The sequence below is a fragment of the Apteryx mantelli genome, chromosome 28 (genome assembly GCF_036417845.1).
Source record: "Apteryx mantelli isolate bAptMan1 chromosome 28, bAptMan1.hap1, whole genome shotgun sequence".
NCBI lineage: Eukaryota > Metazoa > Chordata > Aves > Apterygiformes > Apterygidae > Apteryx > Apteryx mantelli.
Window position 1 is genome coordinate 1,839,082 of NC_090005.1, and position 21,204 is coordinate 1,860,285.

Consider the following 21,204-nt stretch of genomic DNA (forward strand, 5'->3'; position numbering starts at 1 on the left):
TCTGCTACCACATCTGCAGCATTGGAGACATTTGCTCTTCTGCAATAAGGAGCCCCCCCGACCTGCAGGGATGCGGGGCAGCACCCCGAGCCCACGGGCACCCGGCCGCGGGGGCAGCAGGGCCTGCGGAGCGACACCATCGCTTCTGCTTTCTCCACGCCGCTTTTCAACACAGCCAGACGGCTGCGGGGCCCCAGACCTGCCCGGTGCCAGGGCCGGAGGGGTCGGGCATGGCCTGAGCCCCCTGCCCGAATCCCAGCACCTCTGAAATCAGCATCCCCCCAAAAACAGAGTGGGTGGCTCGGGCCGGGCTCAGGGCTTCGCACGGGGGGAAATGCAGGGGGTGGAAAGAGAGCAAACGGTTGCACCGCGTGGGGCTCTCCGTGCTGGCCGGGGGCGGCGAGGAGCGGGGGCCGCCGGGACGAGGGGCGCCGTGGGGAGCAGGGCCCCGAAACGTGGTGCCTGCAGAGGCCGTGCAGCCCTTCTGGCTGCTTGTCACTAGATGGCAGCTGGCGACACGCTGGGCTGCGTGCTGGGGGGGGCCACGCACCCCAAAAGGGGCTGGAGCGGGGGCACGAGCGTCCACGGGGGACACGAGCCAGCAGCTGCCTGCAAGGCAACGGGCTCCGCACCCCGGCGAGCCCGGCTTTGCTGCTTATTGCTTTTAATTACGGCAGCAGGAGGCCGTGCCTGGCACAAGCGCAGACGCAATTCATCACCCGCGTCCGTCCTGCCAGCACGGCGGGGCCGGCGGTGCAGGGAGGCGGCACAGGGAGCGGGGCAGCCGGCGGCCCCTGTCCTGCCTCGGGGGCCAGTGGGGTCTGTGGCCCCGGAGCCACGCGTGGTGGCCAGCGCCAGGCCAGCACATGGATGGGCTGCAGCTGCTGTGGGGCGGCAGGGGGGCCGCTGCCTCTGGGGCCGAGCCGGGGAGGAACCAAGGCTGCAGGAGGGCGGCTGCGAGGGGCCGCGAAGCACCGTGCGAGCGGCGGTGCAGATTGCCACGCACAGATGCACGCGGGTCTAAAGCTGCACGGGCATGTGGGTGTGCGCACGCATTCGTGTGCGTGGTGTGTGCATGTGCGCGCCACGTGCGTGTGCACTGCATGCGTGTGCGCTGTGTGTGTGTGTGTGTACTGTGTGCGTGTGCAGCCTTTCTCCCCTCCGCTGCCTCCACCGCATGCTGTGCCATGCCGTGCCCAGCCCCAGCACGGGGGCACTGTCCTGGCCAGTCCCCCATCACAGCCCCCTCACTGCAGCCTCCGGCCAGTTTGGGACGTGTCTCTGGAGGCAGCACTCGGGCCTCTGAGGACACCACTGTCAGCGCTGCCCCGAGTGAGTGGTGCAGCCCCGTATGGATGTGGGTTAGTGCCACGGCTGCAGGCCTGGGGGAAAGGAGGCCTGGGGAGAGGCTGGGCCGGGCCAGCGAGGCTGCGGGGTCCTGCTTCGGCCCCAGCACCAGCTCCCTCACTGGCCTCGGCTCTGGCTCTGGTGCAACCTCCAGCTCTGCCTCTCCCTCCAGCTCTGGGTCCACCCCTGGGTCCATCCTTGGCTCTGTCCCTGAGTCTGTCCCTGTCTCCATCTCCCACTCCGTCCCTGGGTCCATCCCCAGGTCCATCTCCAGCTCCATCCCTGGGTCTGTCCCTGCCTCCAGCTCCGGCTCCATCTCTGGCTCCATCCCTGTGCCCATCCCTAGCTCTATTCCCAGCTCCATCCCCGGCTCCATCCCCGGCTCCAGCTCTGGCCCCGGCCCCGGTGCAGCCTCCGGCGCCGGCTCCGGTTCCCTCCCCGGCTCCGGCTCCGGTTCCCTCCCCCCCCCCCCGGCCCCACCCCCGGCTCCACCCCCGGCTCCCGCTGGGGCTCCGGCTCCGGCTCGGGCTCCCGCTCCTCCTCGGGCTCCGGCTCCGGCTGCCCGGGGCTGCCGGCCCGTGGGGGGCGCCGAGCCCTCAGCAGCGCCGGGGCCGGGCCGGGTCGGGCCGGGCTGCCCGCACCATGCGCTGCGGCGGCCTCCTGCTGCTGTGGCTGCTGCGCGGGGCGCTGGGCGCGCCGGGCCCGCGGGGCGCAGGTAGGGCCGGCGCCGCGGTCGCGCGTGGCCGTGGGCGGCGGGGGCGGCGCGTGTCCGTGTCCGTGTCCTCGAGCCGCAGGTGCGCGGCGGACGGGGCGCCCCGAGCCACGGGCTCCCCCCGCCGCCGCCGCCGCTACCCCCCGGCACTGCCCCCGAGGGGGGGTGGACGGGCTGCGGGGCTCCCCTGCTCCGTCCCGCAGGCCGGCATCGCTGCACCCGGGAGCCCCTGGCTGTGCCCGTCCCGGGATTCCCAGGCTGCACCCGGGACCCCCCCTCACCATGCCTGGGACCCCCTGGCTATGCTTCTCCTGCGACCCCCCCCCCCCCCCCCGCTGCACCCGGGACCCCCTTGCTGCACCCGGGACCCCCTCGCTGCACCCATCCCGACCCCCCTCTCTGTGTCCATCCCGGGACCCCTCGCTGTGCAGAGAGCAGCAAGCGCCGCGGTCCGGAGAGACGTTGGGGAGGGAGCAGGAGCCTCTCCGTGGGCTGCCTGTGGTGGCGGCTCGGCTCGTTAGACCTGCGCCTAATTGGCGCTCCAGGAAGGGCTCCGCTCTCCTAGGCACAACAGGCCTCCCCGCAGCAGCGGAGGGCTGAGACCTGGCGCTATCAGCACAGGGAAGGCGCACAGGTCCCCAGCCTGGGCGACCCCCTTCCCTGTCCCCGTCGGAGGTGGGGTGCGCGTCGCCCCAAGCCGCCCTGCGCTGCCCTGCCTCAGTTTCCCCTTCTGGCTGGGGCCGGGCCAGAACCCGGGCTGGGACGCTGCCGAGCCCACCTCAGACCTCGGCCAGCCCCGAGGAGGGGACGATGGCCAGGGACACCGGTGGCCGAGGGCGTCCCGCCAGCCCGGAGCCGGGGGCTGCCGCCAGCGCCTGGGATCGCTGGTTCGATTCCTTCCGCCTCGGCTGGGGGACGCGGCCGTCGCGCGTTGTTGCTCGAAGCAGCGCTGTTGTCCCCGTCCCCCGCGGCGCTGCCTTGCCCCAGGCTGTGGGGGCTGCCCAGTGCGGGCGAGCCGAGCTGGGGGGCTGCTTTTGCCAGGGTTTTTCATGGTTTTCCCTGCTTTCGTCCCTGCTGGCCCAGCTGCTGTGGCTCCAGAGCCCCTCCGCCTCCTTCCCTGCGTCTCTGTAACTGCACTGGGGCTGGTTATCGGGGCTGAGACCCCCCAAACTCATGTCACCTAAATGGAAGCTGTTTTGGGGCAGGGTTTTGCAGCCGGTGCCTGGTGGGGGGGGGGAGGGGGGAGGCTTCATCCCAGCGGGTCGACAGGAGCCCTCCGAGTGGGGGACCCCAGCGAGCCCCTCCTTGCGCCCCCCAGGACGCCTCCTCGGTGGCCCAGCGGCGGGCGCCGGGCAGCATCGAGCCCAGGAGACCTCGCCGGAGAGCGACGGGACCCGCATCAGCCAGGACCTGGTGGGGGACAGCCTGGCCATCGACACGCTGCCGGCCAACGAGACGCGGATCGTGGTGAGCGACCGCGCGAATGCTGGGAGCTGTTTGCAGCCCGGGCGGGAGCCAGCGGAGACGTCGGCTTTGCCTTGACGCCCTGCATCGAGCCGCGAGTCCTGCCGGCCCTGGGGGCTCGCGAGGGCTGTCCTGCTCCTGGGGCGATGCTCCAAAACCTGCAGCCGGGCCAGAGGGCAGCTGGGCGCGGGATGGGGGCTGGTTCGCACCGGGATTGAGGCGGCTTTGCAGGAGGACGCGGGATCTCTGGCGCGGGAAGGCGGCAGCCTGCGCTGCTGCTAATGACCTCGCTTTGCAGCGGCGTTGCACCCCGGGAGAGCTGCCTCGCTTCCCGCGTCCAGGCTAATTGCCTGGCCCTCGATTAGCTCCCTGCTGTCCGTGGTGGGGCCGGGGATCCTCAGCGGCCGGGGGGGGTCTTGCCAGCTACACAGCCACAGGATCTGCTTGGAAAGATGAGCAAGGAAGAGTTGTTTGAGGCAGGGTAAAGCTGATCAGAAAGGGAGGGATGGGGAATAGCTAGGGTGATCCCAGATAAGTGATGTTTTCCAGGAGAACGGTGGCCCTCTCCACCGGGTGCGAGCTCCAGCGTTGCCTTGCTTCTTCCCCCGGGGTCAGGGATGGAGCAGGGCCGGGAGCCGAAAGAGCCCTGACGTGGAAGCGTTCAGAAAAACAACAAACTGAAAAACCCCACCGCGCTATTTGCAGACGCCTGGGAGCCGCAGGAAGGGCGCAGCCGGGCTCGCGGTTCCCCTGGCGGAAAAGGCAGCAATTTCCCGGGGCTCGGCGGCACGGGAGCCAGGGGCGGCCGCGGGAGCCGGGCTGCTTCGGGGCCCCCCCGGGCTCGCAGCCCTCCCTGCTCGCTTGCGCGTCCCCGAAGCCTCCTCTCCCAATTCCCGCCGTAACCAGAGCAAGGTGACAGATTAGGACATCCCTGTGAGTCAGCGATGAGGTCAGGGGCTCGGCAGCCAGCTCCTCCGCGCGCCCGTCCCCGCGCTGCCAGCTTTCCCCCCCCCAGTCCCCGTTTTATTGGGAACACATTGGGAAGGGCGCGGGGGGGACGAGGAAGACCACGGCGGCGCCCGGCCAGGGGATGAGGGTGCAGGAGCCGGTGCCTCTTCCCGCGGCGGTTCCTGCAGATGGGACCTGGCCCCGGCGAGGGCACAGGAGCTTTTGCTTTTCGGCCCCAGGGATGTCCTGTGCCTGCATCCGAGGGTTTTTCCCACCCTTGTCTGCGAGCCGGCTGCTCTCGCTGCCCTGTGCCTCGGTTTCCCCATCCGTAGCTCCGAGGGGCTCTGCAGGCTGCCTCGGAGCCCGGCAGGGAAGGGGCTAAAGCGGGAGCCGCCAGGCCACCGCACGGGGAAGGAGCCGGGAACGCCTTTGCCGCAGCCGGGGCCGAAGCGGGAGGGAGAGGAGCCCGGCGCTTCTCACCGCGCTCTGCTGAGGCAGGAAAACTGCACGTTGGAGGGTTTTTTAATAGCGCTTCTGCTTTATCCCTCGTGACTTCTGCAGCCCCTGCGACGGCTCTCCGGGAAATAACCCAAGGCTGCTCGAAGCTGGGCGATTTTTTTTTTTTTTTTAATTTTTCCCCCCCCCTCCAGCCCTTTAAGCCCTCGGGCTGACGTGTCCCCCCCTTCCTCTGGCTCGGCATGGCCTCGGCAGCCCAGGCTGCCCCATGGGTACCGGGCAGCTGCCGTAGTGAGGGGAGCTGCCAGCAGGATTCGGGGCAGAGAGGGGAATTCGGGGAACCCATTGCACGATTTGGGGGTGCCCCGGGCAAGTGCATTGCCCAGGGACACCATGGGGTTACCCATTCCCCCCAGATTTGGGGAATCCGCCCTTGCTCCGAGCTGCAAGGAGTCCCCGGCATCCCCCAGCAGCCCACGCGCGGCAGCAATTAGGCAGCTGCGATGGGAAAGACCCGGGGGCTTCCCAGTGCCGGGACACCCAGGGGCTGCTCCCGCTGCCCTGTCGCTCCCTCGTGCTGCTCCCCCGGGAAAGGAGCTCACGATCCCCCCGCGCCGCCGCAGCCCCCCGTCCTCAGCCCAGGGAGACCCGGCTCGGTAAAGAAGCGGCAGCTCTGCCCCTTTCCCCCAGCTGCAGGTTCCAGGGTTAATCGTTTCCTCCGGGCTTCGACGTCTTCGTCCGCTTGCGTCGCTTCTGGCGGTCGCTTTGGCTGTCCGTAGCTTCCAGCCGCCGGCTCTAAACGGGGCTGTTTCCTTCCCGGGGAGGCTGCATCTGCCGCGCCGAAGGCTCTCGTGAGTCACGTCTCCGCCGCGTGCCAGCCCGCCCGTCCGTCCTCCCTGCCGTCCCGTGCCGCTTCTCTGCGCCGTCTCCAGCTTCTCGGCGTCCCGTTTCTGGCGAGGGGACGCCAGCGTTGCACGGGGCATTTCCGTGCTGGGTTCGCCACTGCCATGCGCGGCGGTCGGGGTCCTCCCTGCTGCAGCCCCCCCGGCCGCCCCGAGCTCTGGCCGTGGGTTTGGCGTCTCCTGGCCGGCGCGGTGCCCTCCCGGCGCCTAACGCCTTCCCTCCCCGGCGGCAGGAGGACAACCACAGCTACTACGTGTCGCGGACCTACGGGCCGGGCGAAGCTCGCGCCGTGGGGCTCTGGGTGAACATGGCGGCAGCCAACAGGAGCCAAGTGAAGATCCACGGGATCCTCTCCAACACGCACCGGCAGGCCTCGGTGAGCCCCGCGCACCGCGATGCCGCCCTTCCCCGGGGCGGTCTGCAGCCCGGGATGTCCCCTCCGAGCAGGGATGTCCTGACGCTGTCCCTGCCACGTCCCCGTGACGGCCTGGTGGAGACCAAGACTTGGGAAGAGTTTTGCCTTCCCCAGACCCGTTCTTGCATCCTGCAGGGCAGGAGCGTCCAAGGGGACCCGGCTCCTGTGGGTCTCTCCGGGCACTGAGCTCGGTCCAAAGCGATGCCGGTGGGCACGGACCCCCATCTCCCCGCGCTTGCCCGTGCCCGACTCCCCCAGCATGAATTTGGCAGGGTCCGAGCGTGGATCTCACCCCGTCTCCCTCCCCGCAGAGAATCATCCTGTCCTTTGACTTCCCCTTCTACGGCCACCTCCTGCGGCAGGTCACGATCGCGACGGGAGGTGAGTGAGGGCGCGCGGGGCGGGCGCGCGGGGCGGCCGGCCGGCGGAGGGGAGCCTGCCGCGCGTTCACCTCCCTTCGCCCGCTCAGGTTTCATCTTCATGGGGGACGTCATCCACCGGATGCTCACGGCCACGCAGTACGTCGCGCCCCTCATGGCCAACTTCAACCCCAGCTACTCCCGCAACTCCACCGTCCAGTACTTCGACAACGGTGAGTCCTGCCCCGCTCCTGCCGCGCACGCGCGTGCGCGTAGAGAGAAGCGGGTAATCCCTGGGATTTGCGGGAAGTCTGCTCAGGGCACGTGCTGGAGGTCAGAGGAGGAGACCTTTGAGTGAGCTTTATGGGCAGAAGATGCCACGTCCATCACGGTGGCTGCTGAGATGTGGGGCGAATAGGGTGAGCGGGACTGATCCCCTCTGCTCTCTCCCCCAGGGACGGTTTTTGTGGTGCAGTGGGACAAGGTCTATCTCCAGGGGAAGGAGGACATGGGCAGCTTCACCTTCCAGGCCGCTCTGCACAGCGACGGGAGGATCGTGTTTGGCTACAAGGAGGTGAGAGATGTCCGCGCTGGGGAAGGCGCAGCAGGACGTCCCCGTATAACCCCCCAGACTGGTGTTACTGGGTCCCTGAAGGGGATCCCTGGGGCACCAGGAGGAGATCAGATGTGGTGGCTGTCGGCATGTCGAACGTGGGCGTTTCCAGCCGCGCAAAAGCCCATCGCACCCTCTCTTGCCCGGCTGCAGATCCCCGTGCCGGTCCTGCAGATCAGCGCCACGCAGCACCCCGTGAAAGCCGGCCTCTCCGACGCCTTCATGATCCTCAACCCGTCTCCCGATGTGCCCGGTGAGTGGCTGCCGCTCGGGGGAGGTGGAGGTTTCCGCAGGGAAGCGGCCGGTCTCTCGCCGGCATCCCGAACCCCGCGCTCCTGCCTCGAACCTCGGGAATGCCAGGGCTCCCGCGGCGCCGTGCAGGGAGAGGGGCGGGAAGGGAAGGAGAGATGCGGTCCTGCGGGTGACCTCGGCACAGGGGGACGGTGGCAGCGCGAGGGGGCCCGCAGGGTGCCGGCAGCCCGGGGCCCTGTGGATGCCCCTGCGGATGTCCCCTCCGGATCGGCGCAGCAGCCTCGTGCGCCGGGTGGCCCAGCCCGTCAGCGCGGCCCCGGCCCACGAACATCACGTGCTTTGGCGCCGTTTTCCAGATGAAAGGACATCGTGTTTCTTGCCCAGTGTGTTTAAAAGTCACTGTTAGCAGCCAAGCTATCGCGTCCCTGATTTCCAGCTGATGAGGAGGAGGGGAACGGCGGGGAGGGGAGGGATGGTTGCAAATGAGCTGCAGAGGGACGAGCGTCTTGGAGCCGGGGGATGCTGGGCACCTCGTGCCTTTAGGCTCCTCTCGGATCCCACGCCTTAAAGCTGCACCGTCGCCGCTCCGGAGGAGCGCGGCGTCTTGCACTGGTTTCGGCGTCTTGCACCGGTTTCGGACGTGCAGCCGCCGTGTTGGCGAGAAGCCTGGCTGTTACATGCACGTGTCGTGCACGGTCCTGCATCTGTGCCATGCGCTTCCCTGTGTCCGTGCCGGCCTCCGAGCCACAAGGGCCTGACGGAGTGCACGGAGAGGCGGGCGCAGGGTCAGGGTCAGGACCGGCGCGTGTGCCGGCCGGACACGGTGACGGCTAGGAGTTATTTCCACGCAGGCGCAGGAGCTCCGGGCATGGGGTGAGCTTGTGGGAAAAGCTGTTCCAGCCTCTCCCTTGGCTCCCGTAACGAGAAGCCCAACCACGCTCCTCCCGCCTCCCCGTGCCGCACCTGGCGCCGTTGCTTTTGCTCGTTATTTATGGAGCCTGCCATCTGGCCCTCATTTATTACCAGTTTACAACAGTTTGGGTAAAAACCTCATCCAGCCTGGATCGTGCTGCCTCGCCGGGCTGCCCCCCGGCAGACTCGCGCTCTCCGTCCCCCCGGCTCGCCGCGCCTGCACCTCCTGCCCGGCCCTCGCCACCAGGGACGCGCGGGCAAGCGAGTGGCAAGGACGTGCAAGAACTGGCGACGAAACCCTAACGAGGGGCAGAAACGAGGCTTGAAGGCAGGGAGAGGAGAGGGCCGGGAGGGAAGAGCGCTTTGTCCCGCTCATCCGCAGGTCTCCAAGCACGGAGCAGAGCTGCTAGGAGCTGCGGCCCTGCTGGAAGGACCGTTTTGATTATCCACGTCGGGGCACGGAGCCAGGGGAGCATCTTGGCTGGTGTCAACAAGTAAATTAGTGGCAGAGGCAGGGAGAAAAACTGGGAGAACTTGAATCCAGGACGGACCCCTCTGGCCCCCGGGTCAAGGGGAAGATGGAGAGAAGGACGGCGGTGAGGCCTGAGGGGGAGAGGGCAAAGGAGGCGGCTTTGGAGGGGATGGGAATCGCAGAGCGGGAGCCCGGGGAGCCGGGCGGCAGCTCCAGGCGAGCGCTCGGCACGGGGGAGGCTCGCGGGCCCGTGAGTCACCGACAAGCAATGTGTTGCGCGGCTCGTGTTTGTTTAGAGTGGCGCAGGACTGGACCGCATCCATTTCGGGAGTCTCCGGTTGGGGACAAGCGGGGCAGAGAGAGCTCCAGGCTCCTCCTAGGAAAACACGGAAGAGGAGATCTGGGCCTTGGCATCCCTCTTGCCCCGCTGCCGTTGCTCCTCCTGCATCCCCAGGGTGTCTGTGCACAGTTTTCTCCCGCAGGAATGGCCCCAGGACCTGGGGTCGTTTTTGCCTCCCAGCTGGGAATTGGGGGGGGGGTCACAGGTCCTGCAGACGCTGGCGGTGGGGGCACGGGTGCGCCGGGGTTGTGCCCGGTCTAACGCGAGGCCTCCGCCGTTTCAGAGTCCCGTCGTCGGACCATCTACGAATATCACCGCGTGGAACTGGACACCAGCAAGATCACCAGCACGTCGGCCGTGGAGTTCACCCCCCTGCCCAGTAAGTGGGGCAGCCCGGCGGGGGGGCCCCACGCCGCGATTCCCTCCCAAGCTTTCTCCCGGCAGCTACCCCGGCCTCCTGCTTGCAGCCCGAGGGGCTGAAGGAGGCAGGTCCGATGCTCGCTGGAAGGGGACGGCTGTGGCGCTGCCACCCGTTGCCCGATGGCTGGGATCACGCCGTGCCCCGGGGCCGTACAGGGAGGAGGTACCAACGGCCGGGGCAGAGCTACCCCCTGCTCCAGCGTCCCCCTCCGCCGCCAGCAGACCCCAAACACGTGCCAGCCTGGCCGCTTCGTAGCCGAGGCGGGAGCTGGGGATGCGGCAAGGCTTGCCTGGCATGGAAAAACCAAGAAAGGAGGAATCTGCAGGAAGTTGCATCTTATCTGATTTGTGCAGCACTCCCCAAATAAGTGACAGCGGCAGGTTTGGTGCCAGCCCCTCCACGCTGACATCCCTAATACTGATGCAAACTCGCATGTGCCCTCCGGCCTCGGGAGCGAAGCGCAAAGTGCAGGGACCCCCCCTCCGGTCTGGGCACTGAAATTCCTTCTCTTCGCCCCATAAGCTAATGCACGTTCAGCTAATTTGGCTGGACGCTGGTGCATTTCAGGCCACAAGGCGTTTTTGTAAGCCCCCACGGTCAGTACTTAGATATAATTTATAGAGGATCCTGTTAAACAGATACATTTAGCGTTCAAGACCAAGGACACGTGGGCGCAAGGCAAGTCGTCATGCAGTACATAAATACAGAGCGGAGAGTAAATCTGTCATGAGTATACCAAGGTTATGCATTAAGCAGTCTCCCCAGGGTATTTTATGACAATTTTAACAGCAGGCAGGGTTACTGCAAAGCAGATCATAAATAAACAGTCTGCAATATATATTTTTTTCCTTAAGAGTTGCTTTTTTTCCCCCCTCAGCAGCTAGGGTAGTTGAGAGCAAGATCTTCAGAGGAGCCCCAGCGCTAGACAGAACTAGACTCATCTTTCTCTTCGGCGGGGGGGGGTTGATTTCTAGCCGTATTCAGGTCGGAAGCGGATGAACTGGTGAGGCTCTGTCTCTTCTCTCGGGCTCCTTGCTTGCACACTGACTGCACTTGACAGTCTGCTAAGGAAAAGCCGGGCATGAGAGAGCAGAGCGGGAAGCCAGGACCGCAGAAAAGCGCGGGCAGCCGAGCTCTGGCACAGCAGCAGCAGTGCGAGGGGCGCCGGCAGAACCGTAGGGCTGGAAAAGCCATGGATCCGATCCGTCGGGGCGAGACGCGCCGGGGCTGAGGTTTGCCAGGCCTGCCGAGGGGCAAGGTGGGGGCTGCTGCCCTTCAGGAGCGGGTGCACCGATCCGGGAAGCGAGGGATGCGAGATGCCAGAGGTGCTTGGCGCGGCACCAGCTCGGCTCCCGGCTCTGCGCTCTGCCATCGCGGCCTGTCAGGGTCTCGCTGCGGCGGCTTGTTCAAACTGCTGAGAAACTGCTGTTTTCTAGCCAGGGCGACAAACAGGGCTACAAGAAGCTAGTCCTCTCCGGGGCGGGGAGACTCTCGTTATTGCAGAGCTATCTTCAGGAAGTAAGTGCAAACATTTCAGCAACAGAGGTTTAAATTTTGTATTTTTGCTTCCCTTCTTCCTTCCGAGGAAAAATGCTCTACATCATAATAAGAAATGGCACGGGTCTCGGATGTGTTTTATTCCCAGCTAAACAAAATGGAAAGACCGTTATAGCTGGACTGTGAGTCCACTCCTGCTAGAAAGGTGCGGACTTGTCTTCCAAGTCCATTGCTGAGAGAGGGATTGGATTAGACTCATCTGTTGATGATGTTTTCTACCAGCTTTGAGTTTATGCTCCCTTGTGCCTGTCCAGATGCTGGCGTATTGCTGGTACGTGTCTCTTCTCTCTTTTACAGCTTGTCTCCAGCATCAGAGCTGTGAAATGTGTGTGACCTCGGAGCTGACCTTCAACTGCAGCTGGTGTCATGTCCTGCAGAGGTAGCTGGGATGAGTTTCCTTCCCACCTCTTCTCTTGATAATGTTTCTAGGGCTGGGAGAGCAAGTGCAACTTCAGGTCTAAGCTTCATTGGCACCTGGTATCAGCGCTGTCATTTTTTTTAATGTTTTTTCTATTGGGGGGGGGACGCTAGCACAGTCTCACAGCCAGTGGGTAGGCGGTGGTCTGATCTCAGGTTACAAGCAATTAGAGATTTTTGAGACTGGATATCTTAGTCCTGATGTTTTGATGCAGAAGCTAGAGCAAGTTTAGACTAGAAGCAAGGCTCACATTTTTGTGAGTAAGTAAGTGAGATTAGACGTGGTGGAACCGTCCTCGTTTAGGCTGTGATTTCAGACAGAAGAGAAGTGAAGGGCAGGGAGGCTGGGACACGCTGTTCAGAGTCTGAAGGACAACGGTAGTGCACAGAGCCTGAACTTCTCGTGAATCCCCTCAGCCGTGGGGGGACAGGCCCTTTCCAATAGGGACAAGACACAGTAAAGGCCAGGGGAACTTGCTGAGCTGTTGGGGGGAAATGGAGAATCTGGGGGGGCCGGGACAGGCCTGCCTACCGCCCCAGCGCGGAAGGAGGTCTCGTCTCTCTCCTCCTTCAGCTCGAGAGCGATAAGGAGCATGTGAGAGTTTAATGAGATCCTTTTTGCTGAAATATTTATTTGGAGCTAGTGGCAGGGGAGAGGACCCAATAACACAGATCCTCACAGGCAGCGCAGCGACACGACATCCCTGCTTTGGAAGTGCCCAGCTCTCCGAGGAAAGCTTGCTGCCTGACCCCCTTCCCCGGCAGCCCCCGCAAAGGGAGCGTGCCTCCCCGGCTCACCGGGGCACAGCTCGCAGGGCACCTACATCCCTCCTTTCTGTATCACTTCTCTGTCACTGCTCTCAAGACTTATGCTCTTGTCTTACATGCAACAATTTCAGCAAGGCCTCAGAAAGTATGTCTATGGCAGCTGGAGCAGGGAAAGATCCTGAGACATCAACAAAGCTACCATATAAATCAGCATTGATTCATTGCCTCTCGGTGGGCTGGGGCTGGAATATAACCAGAGTCAGGGGAACATCATTTTTCAGTGACAGTTGCTCAGCTGGTGGCTTCAGATGAGAGAATACTGTGTTCTCGCAGCTGAGAGAGATGTGTGAAACCAGATGTGGCTTTGGTAGCAAAACCAAGCCCAGGATCCAGTGTATTGGTCTGGATCTTGTTTGGTCTGAAACCCAGGTGTTCAAGAACGTTCTGATTCTGCTTATTTCAAATTCATAGCATAGGCAAGCCCAGTCTTCCAGATTTGAGGTCACAGCTGTTTATATTTGCGCTTATGGCTTATACTATGGTTCCTCCTGGATGGTTTGGCTGGAATACATGCTTCCTGCAGCCATAACTGCATAGCGGCAGCTCACTCCTGAAGAACATAGACTACAAATACAAATGGCAAGCATTTTACACACTGGGAAAATTGCAGGCTAGAGTTACCAGGAGCAGCTGAGCAAGTCTACCGCTATCTTGCTGGCTTTCAACGAGGCTGGTTTTGCACAGCCAACATGATTTTCCCAAGGATGCTGGTAGGGTGGCTTCCAGGGTTGGAACTCATATCCTGAGCCCAGCTCTGTGATTTAACCCCAGAGTTTCCTTTTAGCTTTCTTTTAGCATTATAGTTTGCATTGTTGCTTCTGCTGAGCCCCTAACTGTCACAGGAACTCTACTTCAACGCAAAAGAGCTCAGTGACTCAGCAGGACCTGAAGTTCTTGTGGCTTCACCTCTTTTATTGGCTAGTAGTTGGGTAAATTACTGCTTGTTTGAGCTGAACCCCTGATTCATCTTTTGGTAATCCCCAGAGACTTTGCAAAGGTCAGAGTTTTGTTTCATTCCCTCTGTTTTTGTAGAGATTTCACTAGCTGGTGTTTTCTTGATGCAGTTTGTAATTTCTTTAATGTTACTTTTCCTGTGCAGATGTTGCTGGAAAAAACTTGTGGAGATCATGGCCTTGCTCTGGCATAGAGTCCAGAGAATGGAAATTCAAGCTCAGTCTATATATTTTTCCTATTTCTCTGTGTCTCTGTTTCCCTTGGAGAAGCAGTGTTGATCCTTTTCGTCCTCTGTAAAGAGGAACATTTGGGTCCTTCCAGCACAGCTGTATTGGAAACTCCATGTCCCTGGAGACCAACTTGTGTATAATCTTTCCTGTCCTCTGATATTTGTTTGTCTAAGTATCTATACACAGTGCCCATCGGGGTAGCATTTGGGATTCATAGGCAGCTTGGAAATCATTGTTAGCAATGACACCCATGTGGAGTGGTCAAATGAGCGCTGTTGTTCACTCCCTGATTGCTTTGCTTGCTGTGTCTAGCAGGAATGTATCTGCCACAGATTAATGTCGTTTGTCTCTGTAGGTGTTCCAGTGGGTTTGATCGATACCGTGAGGAGTGGCTGTCTTACGGCTGTGGCCAGAAGGTAAGATTGAGCAAAGGTTCCCTTGGGCTGACAGGATAACAACGTAATGTGGATTTTGCTCACCAATAATGGTACTTATGATGTACTCTTATGAGGCAACTCTTACAATGAGATTTAGCTACAGGTGAAAAATATAATCAAAACAGTTTATTTTCCAATTTGTTTTGGCTGCTTGAAGGATGGTAAGCCATTTTGGAAGTCCTATACAGAGACTGCTAAGAATGATGCTGAACTAAAGAAAAGATAGTGGCTGTTCCCAGGTCAAAAAAAATCACACTCAGCTCTACTTGGTCTGTGCTGCTCTGGAACAGGTTGAGTATCCCTTTAGATATCCCTTTCCCATTACAGCAGAACCACAGATACACTTAGCAGAGGATATCTCCCCCCTGCTATATTGGACTAGACAGAAGATGGTCCATCTAATCTGCTGTTACATGCCCTTGCCCTGCTGGTCTTGCTTCTCTGCTGGTGGATGTTCAGTAAAGGCGCAGAGACCTCTGTAAGTTAACTAATGGTGCAATCTGAGTCCACTGGGATATTTTTTTTTCCCTTCACCTTCTGAATCATAACTATTATTCACTCTGAAGTATGAAGAAATTAGCCCTTGTGATTTTCTTGTCCTTGTTAGTGCAACTGTCTCTGCATTGGATGAACTAGTTTCTTTGTCTCAGAAAGATCAGCTTTAATGAAACATCTGTTTCTGCTTTGTTTTTTTGTGTTTTTTCCCCCCACTGAAGACTCAGCTTTGTTCCATGTTTACCAAGAGGGCTGAGGGAAGGAGAAGGAAGTCATGGGACCTACACTAAGGTCATGCAAGAAAGTCAGAATGTAGAACCTTGCCAGATCACTGCCATTTGCCCTAACTCAGCAGTTCCCAAAGTTTTCCACCTATCTTCCCACTGCTAGATGACCCCTGCCACTTCTCCTAGCACATCTAGACCATGTTCCCTGCTTTCCCCTTCCTGTGTTGGAACCCCAAGGGCTTGGCAGCCCAAGGCTTGGGAATCATGGGTCTAATCTCTAGCTCTCTGGCACTCTTGCTGGAGGATTGCTAGGAACAGTAACCATTTTTCATTTTTCTTTTCAGTCAGATGAGAAGACATGCGAGGGTTTAGCAGAGGATGACCGCTACTCGGCACCGCCTGACAGCTCTTTCTCACTGTTTGATGAGGATGTCACCACCTCCACTGCCTCACTTTTCATCGACAGCCTCACTACAGAAGGTACAGGCAGATGGGGTGAACAGCTGTGGCAGGGACACCCCCCTCCTCAACACTTACCCCTGGAGAGGTCTTTCACTCTGATGCCTAATGAAGCCAATTAATATCCAAGTAAACACAGTAACGTTCCTGGCTACCCAGTTGTTGAAGCAGGGGTGGGTACAGAAGACAGTGGAAAGGGGAAGGAAGGATAGAGTAAGAGGCGAGACTTGGAATGATATGGCAAGTGGGGCAGGTCAAACCCTCAAGTGGGAAGAGTTTTACAGTTGCACTGCAGCCTTTATATGCATTTATGAAGGTCTAAGGAGATAACAGACCAAAAGCAGGTATTCCCTAGTGGACAGACTCCCTAACACTGTAAGAGAAGTTAATACTGTAACTAGGGGCTCGTGTTTTTAACATCCTTGCTGGTGATTCAGGACTGCCAGTACTGTCTGACTGGCAGTAATAGAGCACAGACATGTGATTGTCGTCTGCTTGGGAATGGTGTTCATTCCAGCATGAGAAAGCTCCAAATAAGGACCTGGGTCTCCCTTGAGACACCCATGTTCTAAAGCTTGATAATCCTATTAACACAGGGCTGTCTCCTCAGATCCTAGCGGCAGGTATCACTTCAATTTTGCTGCTTAATAGTCCCTAACGCAAACTGCTAATTAGAATAAATAGAAAGGAACATTAGTAATTGTCCTTCAGCAATGGGAAGGAGTTAGGCTGGGGGGAGGAACGGAGTGCCTGGCTGACAGAGTTGACTTTGAAAGGAGCAATTAAAGGAAGGGGGAGTATAACACCACCACTGAGATTATTTTCCAACTCATCGACAATTCTTGGAAGAAGAACAAGAGGCTTTTTGTGACATATTCAAGCATGAAGTTAATTTGTAATCTTGGAAGGAAACAAAACAGCCAGCTGCATCAGGCAGCGAACTTTATCTATCTGGAGAAGCACAGCTCAGGAACAAGCAAAGCAAAGGACTGGACCCAGCCTTCTGCATCCTCCCAGACCAGCTCACTGGAGCTGCTCAATGGAGATGTTTGGGAATGCGCCTGACTAGCTGGTCATCTGTCAGCACTGCAACTAGGAAAAGTCTTAGCCAAGCAGTAAAAATTCTGGATTAGGATTTCAGCTGGATTCTCAAGGGCTCTGTTGTGGTGAACATCAAGACAGAATAAAGCCTTGTACAATAAATCCTGGTACTTTCAGAATGAGATGAAGAATGGCATTGGACTTTGGGCCCCCTCCATGGAAGACATCTGAGGATTACCCTTGATTTCTTTGGGATATATCAGCAGCATATTTTAGCAGATGCCATAGCCTGAACACAGACACCCACAAGGTTGGGGCCCCATCCAACATTCGTTTATTATTCTGCATTGCACACTGAGCGTATTTAACGGCTGGTTTCTAGACGTTTGTGCTCCAGGTGCCACTTTTGCGAAGGAAGCCAGAAAGCCAGAAACTGCTTTCACTATTGTTTTGTTTTCTGGGTGCCTTTCTCCTCCACCAAACTGAGAGGTGAAATTGTCACTGACCGTGTAAGTGCTGTGCAAAGAGGTATGGTCTGTCAGAGGCCTCCTGTTATGTAGGAATGAAAGAGCGTGGGAAGAATGGAGAATATCATGGAAGTCTCCTAACTATTTTTTTTTTTACCTGTTTTCTTCTTTCAGATGATACAAAGCTCAATCAGTATGCAGGAGGCGATGGTAAGTCCTTAATCTTCTCTTTGCCTGCTCACGTTCTTCCTAAGTGAGAACATGTTGCACTGAAATCAAATGTACTGGATAGTTGTGATCAGTCAGCAGAGTGGACAGGAGAAACTGAGATTGAAAGGATGTAATCAAGATAAGAATCCTTTTGTCCTTACCCTGATTAATACCATTTCAGGTTGTGAAAAGTGAGACCAATCTGTTTTGGCCTGGTGCTGTTTTTCTACTTTTGCCACTTTCTCAGATATGACAGGTGAACTAAGATGATGCATTTTGTCTTTCCTATGTAATTCTCTTTCTTTGCAGTTTTTGCATAGTTGCAAAGTCCTGTTGCTTTTGAATTTCCCCAGCTGTGCCAAAGAGCATTGTAAAAGCCAAATATAAAAAGTGTCCTTTCCATTAGCCCAGCTCTGTCTCTTCCATCTCTGTTCCAGCAAATCCCTTCTCAATCCAAGTGTGTTAATCAGCCCTAAGGACAGAGAACTGAACTGTTACCACAATGCTCTTCCTAATTCCAGAATATGGGGAGAGTCTGAGCACTTCTTCCTCTGATGTCAGGTTTCCCAGAACTGCAGTCATAGGCAAACCACAAGCCCATCCCTCTTAACTGAAAGCAGCTCACAGAAGTTAAACTGGATAAACTGGGTATAGGATCAGTTCCTTTGCAGGCATGGGGTCCTTTGAAATCCGCGACCTTCCCCGTTTCAGTCAAATTACTCCCCAAATGGCTGGTAATGTCACTGTTAATATATGCTACATACGCCCTCTGTAGCTCTGTGTGATTGAATATTCATAGCCAAGGAATGAAGGCAAGCTGGAGGACTGTGGGTAAGACATGCTAAGGACACACTCAGCATATGGCTAATGGCTTTCTATCAGAGTGAGCATCCAATATATAAAGAATATAGATGCGGGGGATGGGGTGGGGTGGGTGGTTACTGGATAGTAGTTGTTTAATCTTGACACCATCTGATGCTGGAGCTCAAACAATAAATACAGAGTGAGAACTTCACATGAATTATTTTTAGGTAGAAAAAAAGAAAGACACTGACTTGAATTGACAACTTCTGTTTGGGAATGGGGAGGGGAAAGTGCAGAATACTGAGCATCAGGATTATTGTGAAAGATTTCTTTATCTGCTCCAGGTAAGTCTCACACACCTGCTATTCAAAGCTTGGTCTAGCAGATCTTTCAGCTCCAAAGATTTGGATTCTTACCATGTGAGCTCACAGGAAGCTTACTGGTGTGTTAGCTCACTTACCCTCCTTTTGAGCCACTCAATAGCGGGTTAAAGTTGCTCAGTCTTTCATGCAATGCTCTAAAGAAAAAAGCCTTGCTTTTCCTTTCTGTCCTTCTTTTTACCGAGATTTCAGTGATTCCAGCCTTAACAGAATTCTCTTTTTGCAGGTGTGGGAAGCAGCCCTCCTTCAAAGAAGGCAGGAACCCCAATTCACACGGGTACTATTGTGGGGATAGTTCTGGCTGTGTTGCTCATTGCCGCTATTATCCTTGCTGGAATTTACATCAACAGCCATCCCACCTCAAATGCTGCCCTGTTCTTCATTGAGGTGAGTGGAGAACCTTATCACAGACCAGTTTTCTCTTCCTCTGCTACCATCAACACAAAGCTGTCATCACCAGAAATGAGGGAGAGAGATAGCCTCCTACCCTATCCCCAAACTTTTTCTTTCTGATTAACATGCCCTCTGCAGAGCCTTGGTAGTTACTCCTAGGTCTTCAGCTAGTGGAGTGCCTTGTCTCAGTACGCACATTGATTTGTGTGGCTGGAGTATGCTGAGCAATGAATACATTGAGTCATGCACTTAGAGGAGCTGAGCCATGAATAAGGAAGAACCAGATCACCTCCAGGTGGAGTTGCCTTCAGGGAATCCTCACCTTCTAGAGGAGAGCAGGGAGGCTGAGCTTTAGCAGCCACCTGGGAACCAATTGTGCTTTTAAAGTTGCATTTTTTTTGAAGTCTGAATCCTCTCAGCAAGCTTGATGCAGATATATTTCAATGAAGCCAGCCACCTTGCTTTGCCTTGGCCTCTGGGGAAACAAAGAAAAGAGAAGGGAACATTGAGAGGTTTCATTTCCAAGTTTCTCTTCATGGTCCTACAGTCACAGCTAATCTCCAACTTACAGTTGTTGGTGATGTTTTAAACCTAGTCTCTCTTCCTCCTACACCCACATTTTATTTTGTACTCTTTCATATGCTCCCTTTCACTTATTGCCTTTCCCCCCATACAATGGTAGACTCTTCCACATGCTTGCATGAGCAAGTGTACACACAGCCTGGCTGGAGGACTCAGTTGGAGCTATGACATAATTGAAATTGCTGCCTTTTGAATTGCCCAGCTGGATTTTGTTGACTAAAATTGTCAGACTTAACTGATAGATGTTATGCCATCAGCTAATTTGTAAGTGGTGGTGTGAATGCTCTAAATGCAAGATTTTAATTCTCAGAAAGATAGGGGGTCTGACAATCTCCATCTGCTGTTAAAAGCCAAAAGACTGCTTGATACAGGCTCCCGAGGCAGTCAGAAGTGGGCTGAATCCTGGCATAGGAACTGCTGTGGAGGGAGTGAGCAACATGAAGTCCTCAGCCTTTCCTTGTCACTCTGGCTTTTTCCTACAGCACTTGTCTGTCCTCCATCTGTCTATTTGAAGAGCCAGTCTTCAGAGAATTGAGCTAGCTGGCCCCTATCAGTTTAGTACCTGAACAATTCACAATATTTAATGCATCTATCTTCACAGCACCCAACTGAGAAAATCCCTGTTTTGCTGCTAAAGAGGAGAGACACAGAGAGATGATTTGTATGTGGTCACGCAGGAAGCCTGTGGCAGTCCTTGGCTATTAAGCCAGGCACAGGCCATCCTTGTTCTGAAACTGATGCGAGATTTCACTTCCAGTTTCCATTTCCTCTCTGCTCCTTCTTTTAACCTTATTAGTGGGTCAGTTCAGTGAGATTGATGCATTGTAATGCTCTTTAAGCATGAAGTGATTTTATTAATAAAAAAGTTGAGCTGTCACAAAGACAGCACTGTTTTTGTTTCAGGACTGAGTTTCAAATTTCCCAGCTGGCACAGAGTGAAAGGCTCTGTCACAGCTTCTGATGGATCTTTGTTTCTGTCCACAGCGAAGGCCACATCACTGGCCTGCCATGAAATTCCGAAATCATACCAACCATGCAACGTACTCTGAGGTGGAGCCAGCCAGCCACGAGAAGGAGGGCTTTGTTGAAGCGGAACAGTGCTGAGCACTTCCTCCCCTGTGTCTTTAATGTCCCATGTCCCAAGTGTTGGAGTCTTCTATTATTCTATTGCAAAGTCTTTCCCCTGTTGGAAAAGAAACAGCAACTAGAGGAAAAAGACCCTCTGGAGCATTGAAAAGAATGAGTCAGGGCAATGCGAGGATGTGACTTGCCTGGATTCCTCACGGGGCAGCAGAGCCTGAAGCAAAGGCAGTGAGTTGCAACACCAGATTCTGCCTGCAGTCTAGCACCAAAGCCCTGGATGCGTCAGGAGGAAACAGTGCAGTCAAAGTTTTGGTGTGGTTTTGGTGTGTGTGGGGGAGGAGCTGTTTGTTTTTTCTTCCCCTCTGTGTGTGGTTGACCTCTTCCATCTTTCTCCAAGAGTCTTAACATGGGCAGTTCACAGGAGGGCCAAATCTAGGTACAGGCAAAGTACATAGTTGCCTAAGGCAGCAGGCTCTTTGGGACAGCAAAACAGACCCTGTTTACTGCACACTCTGCCTATGCCTGCACTCAGGACTAAGTCAGGCTGCTTGCCTCTGCCTCTCCCCACGGAGAGGCCAGGTGATTGGGGGGCAGATGCTGTGGTGACCACAGGAATGGTAAGGCTGGTTCTCCAGGGCTTGTCTCACCTGTCCCATCCTCCTGCTCCCTGGTTCTGTCCCTTTCTCTGCTCTCCCCTTTGCCTTCTTTTGGGGCAGGCAACATTTAGTTTTCTCTTCATGGCTGAGAAGACTTACGCCTTTGTCTTTTCATCCTGCAGTTGTTCTTCCCACACCATGTCTTCAAATCCTTATGCTCCTCTCCTTTCAAGGAAACAGCTTCTACCCCCTACTCAGGAAGAAAGGGAAACCTGATCTATTTTAAGGACAAAGCCCTGCAGAAGATTCACCTTCAGGTTGTTTGTTAACAAATGGCTTTGATGCACTTTCTGGCATCTAATTAGTTCGCTAAATTACCAACTATGACCCTCACTCTAAAGGAGTCAGAGGGTGAAAAAATCTTAGATTC

General features: G+C 56.9%; 1 protein-coding gene across 1 annotated transcript; it reads left to right on the forward strand.

Moving 5' to 3' along the window:
- Positions 1–1,989: 1,989 nt before the first annotated feature.
- PLXDC1 (plexin domain containing 1) lies at positions 1,990–20,199 on the forward strand. Its single transcript, XM_067312171.1, has 14 exons — positions 1,990–2,058; positions 3,416–3,526; positions 6,063–6,206; positions 6,557–6,626; positions 6,715–6,837; positions 7,060–7,178; positions 7,371–7,470; positions 9,477–9,572; positions 11,469–11,550; positions 13,956–14,016; positions 15,104–15,254; positions 16,901–16,936; positions 18,347–18,507; positions 20,080–20,199. The coding sequence occupies exons 1-14, from the start codon at positions 1,990–1,992 to the stop codon at positions 20,197–20,199; spliced, it is 1,443 nt and encodes a 480-aa protein (XP_067168272.1).
- Positions 20,200–21,204: the final 1,005 nt, after the last annotated feature.